This window comes from Hibiscus syriacus, unplaced genomic scaffold, assembly GCF_006381635.1.
Source record: "Hibiscus syriacus cultivar Baekdansim isolate YM2019G1 unplaced genomic scaffold, ASM638163v2 tig00111837_pilon, whole genome shotgun sequence".
NCBI lineage: Eukaryota > Viridiplantae > Streptophyta > Magnoliopsida > Malvales > Malvaceae > Hibiscus > Hibiscus syriacus.
Window position 1 is genome coordinate 11,973,706 of NW_024063194.1, and position 21,575 is coordinate 11,995,280.

The window sequence follows — 21,575 nt, forward strand, 5'->3', positions numbered from 1 at the left end:
TACTGCAGCACGACATGCAAAGTTGTATGTTTATTAATTAATGTTTTTAATTGCTCTGTTTAATAAAAAAAACGTAAAATCATTAAATAGTTTATCATTATAAAATAAATAATTATTTTTTTTGAAATTAACATTAAGAGTAAACTACACAGGTGACCACTAAATTATTGTCCATTTTTATTTTTATCACTAACTTTTTGATTTAATCAACCAAACCACTCAACTATTTAAATGCTTCAATTAAGCCACTAACCATAAATTTTTAACGGAATTGATGACGTGGCAGGTAATAAAATTGACAAAATTATATATTTGGTCCTTAATATTTACACATTCTATCAATTTAGTTACTATTTTAATAAAATTATGGGTAATCTATACCATTGACCACTTAACTATTTAGTCCTTTTACTTTTACCACTGATCTTTCAATTTTGTCAACCAGACCACCTAACTATATAATTGTTATCAATCAAGCCACTAGTCGTTAATATTTGATGGAGATGTTGACGTAGTAGTTAATACAATTGGCATAATTATACATTTAGTCCTCGTTACTTACATATTCTACCAAATTAATCTTAGTTTTAATTTAATTCAAAAAATTAATCATCCAATTAGGAAATGACAAATGTCGACATAATATTATGACACATTTCACTTGTGACACGTGTCACTAGTTGATTGGAGAGTTTTTTAATTAATTATAATATTTTAATTAAGAAAAGTTCTCACCACATGTTCAAGGCGAAAATAAAGTATAAATAAGTTGGCGCTTAGGGGAGATCGAAATTGATAGCAAAAGGATGAATAGGTGTGCTCAAACCATTTGAGCAAACTCCACAATTGTTATCTATCTTATATGATTTTGTATGTTACACCCCAAATTAGGGCCTAAAATTTTCTTAAATTTTTTTGAGGACTAAATTGAAATTTTTATTAAATTCAATTACCAAAGTGAAATTTTAATTAAATTCATATCCAAATTTAGAAATTATCAAAAATTAAAGGACCTATGGCATGATTTTACCATTTTTAGGGTTTATATAACCCTAAATCTAAAAAGATTCCATTTGGGAAACTAAATTTTTCTCTCTTTTCAAACATTTGCTCTTATAGAAGAAAACCTTTAATTGTCGATCCAACTGTTAATCCATTTTCGACACCTCTCGTACCATCGTGTTCCATGCGTCGTCACGAGTCCTCCAGTGTCCACTTTGTCTCTGTTGCCATCAGCGTGTGAAGGGGTAAAAAATATTAAGTTTTTGACGTTTCAAAATCGAGCTCTCTATCGTTCACCATCGTGAATCGAGCTTGGTAAGCGACGCCCCTGCGCATGGGGAAAGTCCATCGCCTCGTGAACTGCTTGGAAATGGGCAGATTCAACCCGACCCGTTGACCCAACTCACTGACCCATGTCTGACCCGACCCGATCTGACCGTTGACTGTTGACCGACCGTTGACTTTGACCAAAAAGTCAAAATTTTCGAAAAGTCATATTTTATGTTTTTTGACTTCTTGAGTCTGATTCTGCAATATGTTTTTCTAAATTCTAACCCAAAAACCTCGAATCGAGATTATTAACCCAAAAATGCTTAGTATTTTAGCATTTTTTTTGCTTATTTATTTTAGATTTGGTTATGGAATTGATCCAATAAGATATTTTTATGAAGGTACTCGTGTTTCAAATGACTGAGGGTCAATTAGATCGGGTGTTTCTCGTCCGTTAGATCCACGCGATCTGCGTTCCTTGAGAGTTACTTATCGGTCTCTGTAAATTGTTTAAATAGATATTATTATTTATATTACAATTTTGATATAGATTTTCTGATTCGTATGATCTAGCACTGCCACTGATCATGATCGGTAGACTCAGTAATAGGCATTCCTATCAGATTACTCAGACTGGTACATGTGAGTTTCCTGATGGTGTTACATTTCTGTTTTAAACTATCTATCTGAATTGTTTTAGATTTATGAGGATACTAACTATTTTTACAACACAATATGCGATTTTCTAAATATTGTTTATCTGATATCTACTTTACCGTATAATTATGATATGATCTCTGGTTACATTATTTCTATACCTGATTTTTGAATATGGAAATTTTTCATGTTTTAATGGATTAATTATAGTTTTCACTCGAATACATACATATTTATTACTGTTATTGGGGGTATTATTGGAGGAAGTATATCAGGTCCAGTCTATGACTTGTAAGACCTTACTGCAAGCTCCTCTGCTTTGTGCACATGGTTATCATTACCACAGATCCTTATGCTATATATATAAGGCCCTTACCGGGTGTACATATGGGTGTATGGTTCTGTGGAACCTACACATTCAGGTGATCGAATGAGGGTAGTGTTCATATTTTTAAAACATGTTTGATAAACTGATTTATACTCAAGTATTTTTATCTAAATGTTTTTTATATACCGCAAGGAGCACACTGGGTTTTTTAGCTCATTATGTAAATTTTAAACCTTTCAGATAGCAGCAGACCTTTAGGCCAGCAAACTTGGCATCACGAGGACCGACTTCTCCTAATTTTGTACCATTGTATTTTTATATATGCCTTTCTTTTATATTTTGGTGACATGTGTTTTTGCTACTATCTTGATATATCTGTATTACTGATATTTTGATATATATATATATATATATATATATATATATGTTTATACAGTTTTCGAACATATATACATTGATGTTTATCGTTTGAATCTTTCTTATGGATTTTAACGTTGTTTTAAAAATGAAAAGAATTTCTAAATACAATAGGTAACCGCCTAGATTAGAGCATAACGTCTAGGTCAAGTTTAGGGGGTTACACTTGGTGGTATCAGAGCTTTCGATTTTAAACACTTGGACTGTGGATGAGTCATAAAATCTGGATTTTCAAGATATTTATTTTATATTTTCAAGAATTATGTCACCTTATTTTATGAGTTTAAATATATTTGAGATTACTGATGCTAGTCTAACTTAGGTTCCAAACCTTTCTGTAAAGTCTTATAGATTTATCTGATGAGTGTTGCTAGAGGTCGTAGTCCATGCCGTGGCCATGGTCTAGGGCGAGTGACTCGACCTTCTGTTACGATAAATGATCCGATGTCACCACGAGATCCTTATATTACGCATGTAGATCCGCCTATTCCTAGAGATGATCTAGTTACACCTGCGAGAGACCCTCTTGTCACTGAGGACGGGGATACTGATATGGATGAGGATGCCATTAATAGAGCTTTCTTTCGTATGTTTAAGAGAGTTGCTAGAGTCTCTCGTAATATGTATGTGGTCAAGATTTTGAAGTTTTTTGTAGCTGTTGGAGTAGTTTCATTTCTTAGGGTCTTAATATCCCGGTTGATAATATTAAGAGTTTGGTGACATTTCAAGGTCCCGTATGTTAGACCAGATAGTTAGATTGTATTTTTAGAGGGTGTCCTATAGAGATCCATGGGGAGATATTAATGGTCGACTTGATGGAGTTATATTTGGATGAGTTTGATTTGATTCTTTGCATGGATTGGTTAAACAAGCATCGAGTTAATCTCAATTATGAAACCAAAAGAATTGTTCTGAAGATTTTGGATAACCGAAAGAACGGCGTGGATTCCTAACGAATGTTTTGTCTGCTTTGGTAGCTGAAAGGATGATCAGGAAGGGTTTTGAGGCATTTCTTGCTTATATTCTGGATACTAGGAGTTCCTGATCTGACATTGAAAGCATCCGAACTATTAAGGATTTTCCTGATGTTTTTCCTAAGGAGTTGTCGGGATTGCCGCAGGATAGACAATTGGAGTTTCAGATTGAAGACTATTTTGGTTTGATGCCAATTTCGATGGCTTCTTACCATATGGCCCCAAATGAGGTTAAAGAACTGAAACTCCAACTCCAGGAATTATTGGATAGAGGATTTATTCAACCTAGTATTTCACTATGGAGAGCTCTAGTTCTCTTTGTCAAGAAGAAAGATGGGGTATTGAGACTCTGTATTGATTATAGGAAACTGAACAAGCTCACAGTTGTAATACCCCAAACATCGGGTCAGCGACTAAAGAGTAAAGATTTAAAATTTAGATGTAAAATTTTGATAAATTGAAAAGTTTAAGGATTGATTTGGAATTTTTTACCTAGGACCTATTTTCAAAGATTGAATAATAGAAGGGAAAAATGCTCTTTTGGCATGAAATGAATTTAAAATTCATTTTAAAGGATATTTTACATGTGAGGAATAGGAAAAGAAATGATATCCTAGAAGCTTTTCATTTTCATCTTCTATTCTTCTCTCCCACCGTAAACCTCCATTGCCAAGGTAAGTTATTTTAAAGTTGGTTATTTCTTTCATTTTTAGGTTGGTTTTGAATATTTGGCTAGTATAGAAGCTTAAGGAAAGCTTAAGGATGAATAGAAACTAAGAATCTGGTAAATTAATGATAAATTGGTAAAATGGGTGGGATTTGATCAGATTGAAAAAGGGACAATAACTTGTTTGGTTACCTTGGCTTCCCCCCACATAATTGAACCATTGAAGTTTGTAGGGATGAGGATGTTTAGACGTCTCTAGGCCCAATTTTTCCACCATGTGAGTACTTGCTACATTTGTACAACTTTCTCCATCAATGATCACCACAAAAACCTTATCTCCCACGTGACATTTTGTATGGAAGATATTCTCTCTCTGTTCATCATCTTGACTTTGAATGTTCAAAGTCCTTTTGTCTACAAAGATGTTAGATGGCAGAGACATGTTAGCAAATAAGGAAAAAGAGGAAATGTGTATAAGACCTTACCAATAATGCTCTCATAAAGTCTCACGAGTCACTCCAAAGAAACTTGAATATCACTCAATCCGCTCGTGTTTACACTCTAGGACTTCAAGGCTTTTACTTGTCCTCTTCTGATCTCACACACGCTCTAGCCTTTTTCCTCTCAATTCTCTTTATCCCAAGTTCTAAATAACTTTACTCAAAACCGTATCAAGTAAATTTTACTTGTTGTACGTTGGCTGCAAAAGGGTTAGTAGGAATAGAAAAGCAAAATATAATGAAAGGGTGGCTTAGAAATAGAAAGAAGAGAATAAAAGGGGTTACTTACACAAAGTCACTTCACAACCTTCTATCACCACAATCAATTTAAAGGCTTACTTGAATGGCTTGGTGATAAGAATTGTTGATGAGTACTTCAACTTTTCTTTCTTTTCTTTTCTTTTTCTTCTTTTTTGAGTGTTTTCAATTTCTTCTTTTGAGTGCTTCGATTTCTTTACTGGATTTTGATTTCTTCACTTGCACTTTTTTTTGTATTTTTGTTTTTGTTGTTGTTACACGTTTGCTTCTTCCACCAAGGCTCTGATTACCACTTGATGTAAGGTAATTCTACCTCTTCTATTGATTGTGGATCTAGGAAAGAAGCAAAACAACCTGCATAAGTGAATGGCTCAAAACATATGGTTTGGTGGTAGATGTAAATGTGAATAGGGTAAGCTATCTATGATATGAAAGATGGTAGCGGAAGATTGTTGATATGGCTATGGGTTTGGTTGATGAAACAATGGAATGATTGTGAGGATAGTGTCTTAAAGAAGACTCAAAGAATAACCAATGCTATAGAGAGCAAAGACCCAAACTTTATATTTCTTCTTTAAGGGGTGGTAATAAGGACTTGGACCCACTATCTATATGAAGATAGGAACCATAAGTATCAAAGAAAAGGGGTTAACACCACAAGTAAATGATTTACTTGATAAGCCGATAAAAGTCACAAGGACTTAAGCAAAGAGAATAATATCACTTTAATTAATCAAAAAGGTCTGCTTACAAATAAAATAGGAAATCATATTTATAGTTTTTGGAGGGGCATGGCCGAATAGGTACATGGTGGTTCGGCCAACCCTTGTGTCTCCCTATAAATACATAATTTAAATGCTAAAAGAGATTATGGTTCGGTCCTAAATGAAAGGTAATAACCCTTGGCTGAATGGTTCCCTTTGCTATTCATCTTGGCGTCAAATTGAAGAGGAGGGAGTGCTTGGCCGAATGGCGATGTATCATTTCCTCTTGAGCCTAAATGAGACCACATGCAAGGCACATGGTTGTTGTTCATATGGCACAAACATGGGTGTGCTAGAGAACCTTGTGGTGCAGCTTTGTATAGAATGAAGGCTGGTCATATGCATCATCTTGGGTGTGCATGGTCTTCTTCCAAGCTTTCTTGAGTGTGTAACTAGCTAGCAAGAAAGGGGCTGGTTGTGAATGAGCTTCCTAGTTGAGACCTTTTAAGCTTCATATCAACACATTCAGCTACATTCAGTTACACTTGATGTCACTTTTAGCAACTTGGCTTCAAATAGTCCAACTAGCTGACCATAGTGTTCCACGAGCTACCATGTACTTTGTGAGCTGTTTGTGACCTGCATATGACTTCCAAATGCTCCACCAAGCTGCCCCAACATTGTTCATGCTCCAATGTACCTACATGTGCAAGGAAACATGGTAATTCCATGGCATTGAGCTGATATGAGCTAAATACCTTGCTGTCATGCATGATTATGGTATTGTGAGCTATGATTGCATGTCATGAGCTAAATATATCATCATATAATATGTGTGAGCTAATGTATAAAGCCTAAGAGCTAAAATGATTGCATATGAACTGATAAAATGAATGATAAGTATGCTGCCATTATATAAATGTGATGAATCATGCTTAAATGAATGCAAGATTATTCTAAAATACTTAACATACTTGAAATAACAATGTGCATCAATTATAAATATGTGAATATGTTGTATGCATGAATATCATATAACATGGTAATAAATGATAAATGGAAACATGTAATAATAGTATCCTAAGAAATGATATGTAATCATAGCATATATTTGAATGATATGAAAAACACGATCAACTAAGCATAGGATGAAAATACTAATATGATAATTTATATTAACATGTGGATTTATGCTTATGATAGGATAGAATGTATAAATGATATAATATAAGATATGGTAAGGAATAACTCCCTTAGAAATAACAATGAAAACCGTTTATGGAATAATCAACTTATGGAGAATATTGGGCATGAGCATGCATGTATCATTAATGGTATTCCATTATCTATCATCTCCGATCGAGATTTAAGGTTTACTTCTAGGTTCTGGAACCCTTTGCACGAGGCTTTGGGTACTAGTTTCAATTTCAGTACGATTTTCCACAGCAAACTGATGGTCAATCAGAGCTAGTGATTCAGGTGTTGGAGGTATATTATGGGGTTGAATGATTGACTTTCGTGGTAGTTGGGAAAATTTATTGCCTTTAGTCGAGTTCACTTACAATAGTAGTTACTTTGGGTCCAGAGATAGTTCGAGAGAGTGAGGATACTGTCAGATTGATCCATGATCGTCTGAGAGATGCATTCGATAGGAAGAAGTAATATGTAGATCAGCAACGGAAGGATATCGAGTTTGAGGTTGGGGATCATGTTTTTCTAATGGTATCTATGTGGAAGAAAGTGTTGAGACTCGGACTTAAGGGTAAATTGAGCCCGAGATTTATTAGTTCGTATCGTATTATGAAGAAAGTCGAACCTGTTGCTTATCAACTTGAGTTGCCTCCCTAGCTCAGTCGTATTCATGATGTTTTTCATGTATCCATGTTGAGGCGATATCGTCCAAATCCATGTCACATAATTCAAATTGAGGAGGTAGAGTTGAGACTTGGTTTGTCTTATGAGGAGGAGCCTGTTCAGATTTTAGATCGGGATGAGAGAGTTCTTCGGAATAGGCATATTATGATGGTCAAAGCTCAATGGAGTAACCGTGGACCCTCATAAGCTACTTGGGAGACATTGAAGTCGATGAAGGCTCGGTTTCCATATTTTTTTCCATTAGGTAAATTTCGAGGACGAAATTTCTTTTAAAGGGGGAAAGTTGTCACATCCCAAATTAGAGTCTAAAATTTTCTTAATTTTTTTATGAGGACAAAATTAAAATTTTAATTAAATTCAGGGATCAAAGTGAAATTTGGATTAAATTCGGATCCAAATTCATAAATTATCAAAAATTGGAGGACATATTGTATGGTTTTGCCATTTTTTTAGGGTTTATATAATCCCAAATCTAGAAAGTTTCCATTTGGAAAACTAAATTTTACTTGCTTTTCAAATATTTCCTCTCATAGAAGGAAACCTTTGATCGCCGACTGTTGCTCTGTTTTCGACACCTCTCATACCATTATGTTCCTTGCGTCGTCCTGAGTCCTCCGTGTCCACTTTGTCTCCATTGCTGCCAGTATGTGAAGGGATGAAAAAGATTAAGTTTCTAATATTTCAAAATTGAGCTCTCCACTATTCGTCGTTCGCCGTTCACCATTCACCGTTGACTATGGACTTTGACCAAAAAGTCAAATTTATACTGATTCTGTGATCCGTTTTTCTAAATTTTGACCCGAAAGCCCCGAAATACTTAGTATTTTTAGCATTTGCTTATTTATTTGAGATTTGGTTATGGAATTGATCCAATAAGATATTTTTATGAAGGTACTCGTGTTTCACCTGACCGAGGGTCATTTAGATCTAGTGTTTCCCGTCCGTAAGATCCACACAATCTGAGTTCCTTGAGATTTACTCGTTGGTGTTTGTAAATTTTTTAAATAGAGGTTATTATTATTCATATTATGATTTTGATATAGATTTTCTGATTCGTAGGATCTAGCACTGCCACTGATCATGATCGACAGACTCAGTAATAGGTTTTCCTAGCTATCAGATTAGTCAGACTGGTACATGTGATTTTCCTGATGGTGTTAAATTACTGTTTTAAACTATCTATTTGAATTGTTTTAGATTTCTGAGGATACTAAATATTTTTACGAGACAATATCCGATTTTCTGAATACTATTTATCTGATATATGATTTACCACATAATTCTGATATGATCTTTGGTTACAAAATTTTTGTACTTGATTTCTGAATATGGAACATTTTATCTTTTAATAGATTAATTACAATTTTCACTAGAATACACACATGTTTATTACTGTTTTTGGGGGTATTATTGGATGAAGTATATCAGGCTTAGTCTATGACTTGTAAGACCTTACCGCAGACTCCTCTGCTTTGCGCACATGGTAAGTTCTTACCACATGTCCTTATGCTATATGTATAAGGCCCTTACCGTGTGTACATGTGGGTGTACGGTTCTAGGGAACCTACACATTCTGGTGATCGGATGGGGGTAGTGTTCATATTTTAAAAAAATATTTGATAAACTGATTTATACTGAAGTATTTTTATATGAATGTTTTTATACATCGCAAGGAGCGCACTGAGCTTTTTAGCTCATTATGTAAATTTAAACCTTTCAGATAACTGCATACCTTTAGGCTAGCAGACTTGGCATCAGGAGGACTGACTTCTCCTAATTTTGTACCACTATATATTTCTATGTGTTTCTATTATATTTTGATGATATGTGTTTTTGCTTCTATCTTGATATATATGTATTACCGGTATTTTGATATGTATATGTTTTATACAGTTTTCGGACATATGTATACATATATGTTTATCGTATGAATCTTTCTTATGAATTTTAACGTTGTTTTAAAAATGAAAAAAAAATCTGAATACGATACGTAACCACCTAGATTGGGGCATAACGTCCAGGTCGAGTCTAGGGGGTTACAATATATTTTTATTACTATTATAAACTTTATTTTTTTTACCAAACATTGTTCGTTTTATTTTCCAAAATTTAAAAGAAAATCTTTTGAATAAAAAACAATTGTAATTTTAATGGTATTTAATTATTATTTTCAATGATTATAGTATATTTTTATTAAAATATTTTTACATTCTAACTATATAAATTTAGTAGCTTTTAAATTTATCTTTATTTTTTAATAATTTCAGTTTAAAGTATTTAAAAATATTTTTAAAATCAGTAGTAATTAATTTTATTAATAGATTAACTTAAATCAAATATTAAAAAAATATTATCTAATTATATAATATTTTAATATTTAATAATATTTAATAATTAATTATATGAAATAAATTTATGCATTTCATTTAATATCATTAATGATGATTTTATATTTTTACTATAATTAATATCATCATTAATGATGGGTAAACTTTATTATTCATTGTTTTATACTGCACTTAAAGCGATGATTGTTCGGTAAGCCAGAAAAATAAAATTAATAATAATACCAATATTTAAAAGTTCATGTAAGATTTATAACAATTGTCACAGTGGTTAAAGCCTATGCAGTGGTCCCTCTGGTTTTAGGTACGATCTCTCCAAACACTACTTTATTTTTACTCTGTTTTCACCTTGATCAGGTGGTGAATTGGAGAGAAACTTTATTTCATTAAAAATATTAAAATTAATTTTAAAAGCTCTCCAATCAGCTATTGACACATGCCACCTTTTTAATGAGAGGATCAATTTTTTGAACTAAATTCAAATTAGGATTAAATTGATAGGATATGTAAGTAATAAGGATTAATTGTATAATTATGTCATTTTATTAACTACCTCATCACCATTTTTGTCAAATATTAATGATTAATGGCTTAATTAATAACAATTAAATGATTATGTGGTTTGATTGACAAAATAAAAAAATCGATTGTAAACATAAAATGGTTAAATAATAAAATTAACCCTCCAATCCGGAAGTTGCATGAATCAGTAGATATTATGACATATTTCCAAGTGACACATGTCATTATATGTTTTGATGGTTAATTTAATTAATTTTAGGACAAGCTGTCGATGACCACTAAATATGTCATAATAATCTGCTGACATGTGACACATTCGGATTATTGAGTTAAATTTATTTAATTTTATCAAAACATTAAATTTAATTAAATTAATCTTCTAATAATATAATGATACGTGCCACTTGAAAAATATCATAATAATCTGATAACATGTGGTATCTTCATATTAGAGGATAAATTTATTTAATTAAATTAAAATAATGACTAAATTAATAGAATATATAAATATTTTATAACGATGATTCGATTTTATAATGATAATTTAGTTATAAACTAATGATAGGTGATTAGATTGAAATATTTAAATAATTGAGTGGTATAATTGATCAAATTGATATAATAGTGGTAAGTGTAATTTACCTTAAAATTAAATTAAAATGTATAAATATATAAAAAATATTAATGTTATTATCTATCATATTATTAATTGTTAAAATGTTAATGATTAATTAATTACTTTTATAAAATTGGATCATTAATTTATAATCTCTCATAAAGGAAAATCCAATAGAAAACACATGTACAAAGACTATTTAAATATTTTACCGTCAAAGAAAAGCATGACACAAAAAGTGGTGTGGGAAAGAGTCAAAAGCTATACTGCAGTTTGCAGATAGATGATTTAAAAGCCTCCCCCAATTTATATTGGCTAACGTGTAACTCGGGTTGTAAACGAGTTGAATCCTGTTTGAATATTATTGATTTTAAAAATTTTAAAATAAAGTTTGATTTTATTTAAAATTTTATGAGTTTAATTTTTTTTAAACTCGACTCAAATTTAAAATAATAAATTTAGATATAAAATTAAAAAATTATTATAAAGAATTAAAATATTTTTTATTTACCATAAATATAATTTATTTTCATTAAAGGGATCTGGTAAATGTTTTATTTATTTTTTAAAATATATATTTTCAATATTAAATAATATTTTTAAAAATATTTGACGGGATCAAAATTCCTCTTGACCCCACGATGTTCCGTCCATGCAAAAATTAAAATTCGTAAAAGATAGAAATGAAAAAATAAAATTTAAATTTAACTCGATTGAAACTCAAATTTAAATTTAAACCTAATCCTTAAATACAAAAAATTATATTGTAATTTTTAAAAGATTAAAACATGAATATTAATATTATTAATAATTTATTTTTAAAAAAATTTTTAATATATTATAATTCACATTACTAGTAAATATTTAGATGGAATATTAAATAATTTTCTCAACTTGTTAAAACTCGAATCTAATCCATTCTAATTAAATATTTATCAAATTTTAACTAGATATATCTTAAATAACTCATAATATATCACAGTATATGTCATGTCGTTTACAACCCTACTTATACTGCTCTTGCCGCCAACAGAACAAGCACTTGTGATGGTGAAACAGAACCAACAAAAATTCCATGTGAAACAGCTTTGTTCAATATGAATATAAAAAATATTATTGATTTCTCACCATCTATAAAATAAAATCGGTTCAGGGGAACAGTGAACCTAAAAGAAGAACAGGTTCCATTCAATCGAGAGAAAGAGAGAATTGCTGGAGACACATAAAAGGACAAGTGCAGTCCCTTAAAAAGGTGATAAATGGGGCCCTTCCCTTCTTTCTTCTCCTTTTTCTCTTCCTTAATCTTTGCGATGATAAACCGTCTTAGTGTGGGAATTGCAGTAAAACAGTTCTATCAGGACAACATAAGATTATATTCTACTGCACTGTTTTCTGTCGGTTGCTTGCTGAGTTACATTCCTGCAAATTCCAGCTCGTTCATTTGGGGTTTGTTTAGGGAGTGCACTCTCAGAGAGAGAGAGAGAGAGAGAGAGAGAATAGAATACTTACAAAAGAAGAAAAAGAGATGTTGGGCGAGGCAATAATTAAGAACTGTACCATTGTGCGGTCTCTGAGAGGGCTTGTCGGTTGCACCATCCTCAGATAGTGGTTTTCAATGTGACAAACCAAACCCACCTGTTCCTTTGACATGTTGATTTTATGGGGTTGTATAGGTGACTAGGAAACAACCCCCCGCAAATATCTATCTGGTCCCTTAATCTATCTTTAAACAAGCTTTCTTGCTTGGTTTGGTCTTAATTAATACCTGGTTAGACCATTCTTACATAAAAAAAACACTAACCAGATACCATCTGATCAGTTCAACTCATCGAGTTGAGCTCTTTCTAAACTTTTGTTTCAGCTCAAGCCCCCAGATCATAGTTCCGTTTCTTGTTTGACTTCGCAAATCTATATTTTTAGTCATTTTTTAAGGGTGTTTTTATGATATAAATTTAATTAAATTATTTTTAGTCCTTTATGATTTTCTTTTGTCTGTTTATTACGGATGCACTTGACTTCGTCTCCAGAAACAGGAAATGAGTCATTAGTGAGATGAGTTGGTGGATTTACCACTAAAACGTCAAGTCAGAATAAGAGAAAAGGAATAATTTGGGGTTCTCTTACTAATTATTCCTTTGAGTGATGAATTAGGGTTGAAAAACATTACAGACGAATCTAAAAGAATTTTTTAAGATATATATTGAAAGTATAAAATTTTTACGAATAAACACGTATAATTTATAAAATAAAAGACAAAAAAATTTTAAATCTCAGCCACATATAGTGATGATGATGATGGATTTGAGAGTAAACAGATTACTGGTTTATTAGTTTTTAATCTAAGGGTTCGCTGAAAATCAAGGATTTTACATCGGAAAACCATTTTGTTCAGAGTTCTAATGGAACCCAAAGGCCAAGAAGAGAAAATGGTGATGCCGAGCTCTTTTAGTTTCAAAAATCAACTCAACAATCACTCTTATTCTTCAGCTGCAGGAGAAAGAAGAAGAGATGAAACGGTTCATGGTGACCCGAACCCACCTCGAACCCTAATGCTCAACCCCACAAGAGATCCGGAGCCAGATCCGGAGCCAGATCCAGCTTCCATAGCTACAAACAGCGAGGCAGCGACCAGATCAAGCCTGAAATCACCGCCACAACAACCACCAACATCACAGCTGCAGCCAGACGCTGGTCCAACCTCGGCAGCTATCGGCTCTACCATTCCTTTGATTAGATATAGAGAATGCTTGAAGGACTACGCCGCCAGCATGGGCGGCCATGTAGTGGATGGTTGTGGGGAGTTCATGCCGAGCGGCGAAGACGACACACCGGAAGCGATGAAATGTGCAGCCTGCGACTGCCATAGAAGTTTTCATAGGAAGGAAATAAACGGGGAATCACAATATGCACCAAGCTCTTATTATTATAATCCCAACGCAAACAACATGATAAGAAACGCTGTACGTCGTCTTGATCCTCAACAACCAACCCCTCTTCATCGTCATGGAAGATCTCCACCATTGTTGGTGAACTTCGGCGGCGGCACGGCGGAGTCCTGGAGCGAAGATCTCAATATGGTTGATTTCAATGGAGGAGGGCGAACCTCGCACCCACATTCATCGAAGAAGAGATTTAGAACAAAGCTCAGTGAAGAACAAAAGGACACGATGATGAAATTCGTCGACAAGTTGGGATGGAGAATCCAGAAACAAGATGAAGAAGAGGTGCGGCGGTTTTGTGATCAAGTGGGAGTAAAGAGACAAGTTTTCAAAGTTTGGATGCACAACAACAAACAAGCCATGAAGAGAAAACAAGTGTAAGAAAACATTCAAGTTGTTCAAAAATATAATTTCTTAGAAAATATGGACAGATTTAGAGAATAATCTTCGGGTTAAAAATGTGCATAAAGAAGACATACATTACAAATCTTACTATATTTACTGAATCTTCTTGATTTGTAACAAGAAATATCTGTTCCCCATCATTCAATGATCTTTTCAGGATAATTTCCTACATAAGGGCAAATGGCAAAAATATGAGAACTGTAATACTTGTTCAATAAGAACATCTAGGAATCATATATTATTATTATTTATTGAGATTTTGAGTTTAAATTCTAATATACAGGAGTGTAGAAACAAATTGAGAATTTTTCGAACATATCATCGTATTTGTAAAAAAATCAGAGTTAGTCAGGATTTCCTTCAAAATAAACAACTAGGCAATCTGTTCTCCATTTTACTTGTTCCATGAGGAATACATTTATACAATGCATCTCAAACAAAACTCAGTTTTGCTGAAAGAGACTGGATGCACGTAACAATCACATACATGAAAAAGAGAGATACAGTTTGTAAACAATATAGCCATATCAAATCAGTCAACTACACAAGTGACGCCAGACAGAATAGTGATTATCCTGTAGGCTAGCTCCGACAGACGATTAACAAGAGAAAATTCGCCCAAAAACCAGAGAAAAAAAGTCTCTAGGGTTTAATAAAATATTATAAAATCAAAAACAATCCAAAAAGTAGTCCACAAGCCGGACTGTTATAGCAAAAAAATCGTCTTTATTCGAATTTTGCCAAAAATAGCAAAATCCCGAAAATCACTCTAAATTGAAATTCGAAATAAAATAAGCAATCTCCCAAAATCCGGCCTAAATCGGATTTAAATTGACTTCCTAATTAACAATCGAATATTACCATAAGTAAAAAATAACTAATCTAGTGATTCGGAGGGGAAAATGGCAGAATTTGAGGTTGAAAAAAAGGCCACATGGAGCATAGCTCATATGGAGAGCGTGCGCGTCGAAAATAGCTTTCCGGATTGGGGTCTTATGCGCGATTCTGACACCTGTAGCCAAAGTATGGCCAAAAGACTGAAACATACTCAAAACGACCCCAATGAGGAACATGTCACAATCAATTCCCGCCTTTGCACTGATCTGCCCAACTCATGGTATCTCAGCGCCATCAACGTGCAATCTGACAGCTCAGCATCATCTGTCTCGGATCCCCCTGCATCAGTCACCCCGGTTGGAAAGAACTCGTCCTCGAGTTCAGAGTAGTGTCATCAGGATCCACAAAACAATGACTCAGGTGCTTCACATTAAAGACATCAGAAGTCTTCAAGTGACTGAGAAGTCGCACCTGTAAGCATTATCATTGATCTGCACGACCTCACAAGGTCCAATCTTCCGATCCTTAAGCTTATTATACTCACCAACAGGAAAAACGATCACGAGTTAATACAGCCCAACAAAATCACCAACATCAAAAAGTACCTGACGACGATGATTGTCGACCCGAGTCTTGTACTTGGTATTGCTCTCATGAATGGTCTGTTTCACCTGCTCATGGATACCCCCGAAGATACTTTGCCATCTCTGATTTAGGACTGAAACGTCCTATACGTGGAATAGGGGCTAAGTCCAACACCCCGGATGGGTTCTGACCATAGACAATCTCAAATGGGCTTAAACCTGTGGTTCTGTTTTTTGATCTGTTGTAGGCAAATTCTGCCTGAGGCAATGCCAAATCCCACTGCTTCGGCTTCGTTCCTGCCAAACACCTTAAAAGGTTTCCCAAACTTCGGTTCACCACCTCAGTCTGGCCATCCGCTGGGGGTGGTAGGCGCTACTGAAATTCAACTGCGTTCCCAGTTTCCCCCACAGGCTCTTCCAAAATGACTGATGAACTTAGTATCACGATCTGAAGTGATGGATCGAGGAACCCATGTAAACGCACAATCTCCTTGAAATAGAGATGGGCAATCCGGTCAGCATCCATAGTCTTTCTGCAAGCTACAAAATGCCATCTTGGAAACCTGTCAACCACAACAAAGATAGAATTAGAGGCCCTTTGGGTGCGGGGTAAGCCTAGTACAAAATCCATGCTGACATCGAACCAAGGAGCTTCAGGAACAGGTAAGGGAGTGTACAATCCCGCATTGGTGAGAACTCCCTTAGACCGCTGCACACATAACCACGTCCACATAAGGGCCACATCACTAGTCCAACTTGGGCCAATAAAATTCAGAAGAGATAAGGCCAATTCTTATCTCGGCCAAAGTGTCCCTCATTATGGAGTTCACTTAATTTGCTGCCTCAATGAACAATCTGGAATGCACAATTGTAATCCACGAAACAGATACCCATTATGCAAAACAAAAATCATGACGGTGACCCCAGTTACCTCCTGAAATATCCTTCCAAAGGAAGGATCAGCTGCAATACTATCTGTGAACGTCTCAATCCTGCAACTTTAGTACTCATGGTGGTGAGAAGTAAGGTCGACGGCTCAGGCATCTGCGACGCGGTTTCAAACTCCCTGCTTGGTGCCTCAGCGTAAAAGTGAATTCTTGCAAGTATGCTACCCACTTGGCATGACGTCTACTCAGCTTGTGTTGGCCATGATGTACTTCAAGGCCCCATGATCGGTAAACAGAATAAACTCCTTCTGTACTAGGTAGTGAGCCAATGCTTCAGGGACTGAACTATGGCATAGAACTCCAGATCATAAGTGGAATAATTTTTCTTTGATCCTGATAGCTTATCACTGAAAAAAGCAACCAGACGACCTGCCTGACTCAGAACACCACCAATGCCAACGCAGATGCATCACAATTTACCTCGAACACTTTGTCAAAATCTGGAAGTGCCAAACTGGAGCCTCGGTCATCTTCTGCTTGACCAGTTGAAAACTGGCCTCTGCCTCCTCAGACCACTGGAAATCACGCCCCTTGAGGCACTCTGTGATAGGGGCGATCAGAGTACTGCAATTCTAATGAATCGATGGTAAAAAGACGCCAAGCCATGGAAACTTCGGATGTCATGTAGGTTCTGGTCTGGGCCACTCCAAGACTGCATCTATCTTTGACTGATCTGCATGAACACCATCAGTAGACACAACAAAACCAAGAAAAGTCACAGAAGTAGTGAAGAAAGAACACTTCTTTTGATTGACAAAGCACTCCGTTTTCAGCATCTCAAAAACAGCACGGAGGTGATCGAAGTGTGAAGTCCATGTCGGACTATAAACGAGGATATCGAAGTAAACTACAACAAATTTCCCCATAAAAGGCCGCAAGACCTGATGCATAAATCTCATGAATGTACTGGGCACATTGGATAACCCAAAAGGCATGACCATCCACTCATACAACCCTTGTGGCGTTTTAACGCCGTCTTCCACTCATCTCCAGGCCTTATTCTGATTTGGTGGTAACCGCTCTTAAGGTCAATTTTTGAGAAGATCTTAGAACCAGATAGCTGATCCAACATATCATCTAGACGGGGAATTGGAAACCGGTACTTCACAGTAATTCTGTTGATCGCTCGGCTGTCAACACACATACGCCAAGAACCATCTTTCTTTGGCACTAACAGAGCAGGGACTGCACATGGGCTCATACTCTCTCGTATATAGCCCCTCTCCAACAACTCTTCCACCTGTCGCTGCAACTCTTCGGCCTCCTTGGGACTGAGGCGATATGCTGGTCGATTTGGCAAACTGACCCAGGAACAAGGTCAATTTGATGCTGATATCCCTCATAGGTGGTAGTCCAGGAGGAAGATCCTCTGGCATCAAGTTAGAGAATTCTGCTAGCAGCCGCTTGCACCTCTACTGGTAATCTGTATCCACGTCTACTGCATTGTTCTCGCAAGGTAGCAAGGCATAGACCACGCCGCCATGCTCAATCTCATCTAAAAACCTGGACATAGAAAGTAGATTAGTATTATGGGTTACTGGGGTAGGAGTAAGTCCTTCCCACCGGGGTGCCAACACAATATTTTTTCCCTTGATGCTAAGGGAATATGTATTCTTTCGTCCATCATGAATGACACTGCGATCATACTGCCAAGGTCGACCCAACAATATATGACACGCATCCATAGACACAACATCACACCAGGCATTATCAAAATATTTCTACCAATTGAAAAAGACACGAGACATCGCCTATCAACTGTTACCTCACTGTCTTTATTTAGCCATGACAATTGTATGGCTTAGGATGACGGTCCGTCTTCAACTGCAATTTCTGGACAACCTCTCGGACACTACATTCTCACAACTGCCGCTGTCAATGATCATTTTGCAGACTTTATCTGCAACTGTGCAAGTCGTGTGGAAAATATTGGTTCTCAACCAATCGTCCCCTGAATCGCCCCTTGGGGGTAAGTAGACTCTTGCGAACGACCAGAGTCTCATGACCATCTCCATACAGCACATCATCAATCTCTTCATCGTCATACACGGGTTCGCCAATCTCCTCAGTCTCGTTTTCCACGTTTTCCTCAATCAACAAATTTTTGCCCTTTTGACTAGCAGGCTTCCTGCAATCAGTCGCCCTATGCCCTTGTTCACCACAACGAAAACATTAATAGTAGGGTTAGAATTACCCTACGGTGGCTACTGAGCAGGACGGGACTCTTGAGCGAACTGGTCGACTGTTGTGATCGCTCCTGATCACTGGTCTCCTGTTTTTGCTGTTTTTCAACAGCAAGTGCACGCTGGTATGCTCCGAAACACTCCACAATGAATGAAGGCTGAGGACATCTTGCAAGGGCTGGCGTAAACCCCCCCAAATATCGCGCCACCATCTGCTCCTCCGTCTCAGATAATCGTTCGGGCGACCAATTGGTAAAACTCCTCCGTGTAATCATCGACTGATCGCGCGCCTGTCTCAACGCATGAAGTCGCTGAAATAAGGTTTGCGTGTAGCCGAAGGGAATGAAGTGGCCCTTCATCTTCTTTTTCATCTTCTCCCATCAGTGATCTTGGCTTTGCCCTGTCTTTCTCGTGAACGTCGTAACTGTTCCCACCACGCAGATGCTGCCCTTGAGTTTGATGGCGATCAGTTTCACTTTCACACGATCGGGGATTCCTTATATTCAAAATACGCTCCACTTCATTAATCCAATCCACGAATCCCTCGACCTGTAACGTACCAGAAAACTCAGGGAGATCGACCCGAAAACCGAGGTCTCCATGACGCTCCTCCCGACCACGGTGCTCCCGGAATCCGCGCCCAGAATCCTGCGCGATTGTGATATGGGTTTCGAAAGTGGAATTGGTATCGTGATCAGAGCCTCACGATCCTCGAAATCCTGCGCCGCCAGGCGCTGGGTTAATTCTGCGACTTGCCTCTGCAAATCCGCAATCATCACATCCTGAACGCTGCGATCACGGCGTTGGGCTTCCTCATTCGGAACCTGCTCACGACGACCACGACACGACCTCCAGCCATTGAAACTGGTGAAATTCCCAAGAAGATGTTGAAAGCTCTGACACCAACTGAAGCCAGACAGAATAGTGATTATCCTGTAGGCTAGCTTCGACAGACGATTCACAAGAGAAAATTCGCCCAAAAACCAAGAAAAAAAGTCTCTAGGGTTTAATAAATATTATAAAATCAAAAACAATCCAAAAGCAGTCCACAAGCCGGACTGTTATAGCAAAAAAATCGTCTTTATTCGATTTTGTCAAAAATAGCAAAAATCCCGAAAATCACTCTAAATTGAAATTCGAAATAAAATAAGCATCTCCCAAAAATCCGGCCTAAATCGGATTTAAATTGACTTCCTAATTAACAATCGAAATATTATCATAAATAGTAAAAAACTAAATCTAGTGATTGGAGGGGAAAACGGCAGAATTTGAGGTTGAAAAAAAGGCCACATGAGCATAGCTCATGTGGAGAGTGTGCGCGTCGAAAAGAGCTTTCCGGATTGGGGTCTTATGCGCGATTCTGACACCTGTAGCCAAAGTTATGGCCAAAAGACTGAAACATACTCAAAACGACTCCAATGAGGAACATGTCACAATCAATTCCCGCCTTTACGCTGATCTGCCAACTCATGGTATCTCAGCGCCATCAACGTGCAATCTGACAGCTCAGCATCATCTGTCTCGGATCCCCTGCATCAACAAGTAACCAGGTAGCTAAGAAATTGCATGAAAATGCCTGTCAGTAATAACATGCTGATGTTGTATTATTAGTGTCATTAAATCCGAATTTTGCTTTTTCATTCCAAGTGTCCTTAGCAGCCCAAAAATGGGTTGGATTCAAAGTATTGAGTTTCACAAATATTTAATTAGGGGTTTACGTGCACTGCATAACAATGTAAAGTCTAGTCTAGAGGGACAAGTAGCTGAATGAAGAATTCAAAATAGAGGGAGAAAAATAAACAAGGCAAAAGTTAAAAGTCCATATAAATGCTGGGAGCTAAGTACCACACATGGCCTGTAGGGGAGGGGGTCACTCATAGGCTCGTAGCCTCCCACAGGCATTTAAGAACGATTCACATAAAAATGACTATAGCTATAAATAAAAGGGTGGCCACAATGAAAATCCTTATACAATTTGTAATAATTTCGATTCAATCTAAAATATTATTTTATCTTACCTTAAAAGTTACTTTATTTATCACATTTGTAATTGATTTTTGTCATTTTTTTAATTTTATATTAACAAGTTGTACTTTAGACTTTCACATATATGCATGTACATTAGTAGATAAGAGGAAATAAAAGGAAAAGAAAAAAGGTATAAAAGATTATTCCCTTACATGTTGATGATCCCCTCAAATTGTTTCTTTGCTCGTCATCAGCTTTATAGAAGCCATGTTTGAAGCATATGTGTGGCTTGATCATAACTATTAGCTCCTTTATCTCTTCTCTACTACATCATATCTGTAATTTTCTCTTCGATATCATTGCTCTCATCCGAAGCCAACTCTTGTCTTCAACCAAGCTTCGCCAAGGCATTGGCTGATTAATCTTTCCCATGGCCATTGCTTATGCCTTTGTTATCAAACTTATCTGAAGCATATCCAGCCATGCTAAAATTCTGGTTAGCATTATCAATAGGCCATTGCTTATGCCTTTGTTTCAAACTTATCTGAAGCTATCCAGCCATGCTAAAATTCTGGTT

At 36.1% G+C, this 21,575-nt stretch overlaps 1 protein-coding gene across 1 annotated transcript; it reads left to right on the forward strand.

Annotated features, from left to right (window-relative positions):
* Positions 1-13,534: 13,534 nt before the first annotated feature.
* LOC120171901 (zinc-finger homeodomain protein 2-like) lies at positions 13,535-14,459 on the forward strand. Its single transcript, XM_039179510.1, has one exon. It carries the CDS (start codon positions 13,535-13,537, stop codon positions 14,453-14,455), a length of 921 nt encoding a protein of 306 aa, XP_039035441.1. The 3' UTR covers positions 14,456-14,459.
* The last annotated feature ends 7,116 nt before the right edge of the window (positions 14,460-21,575 follow it).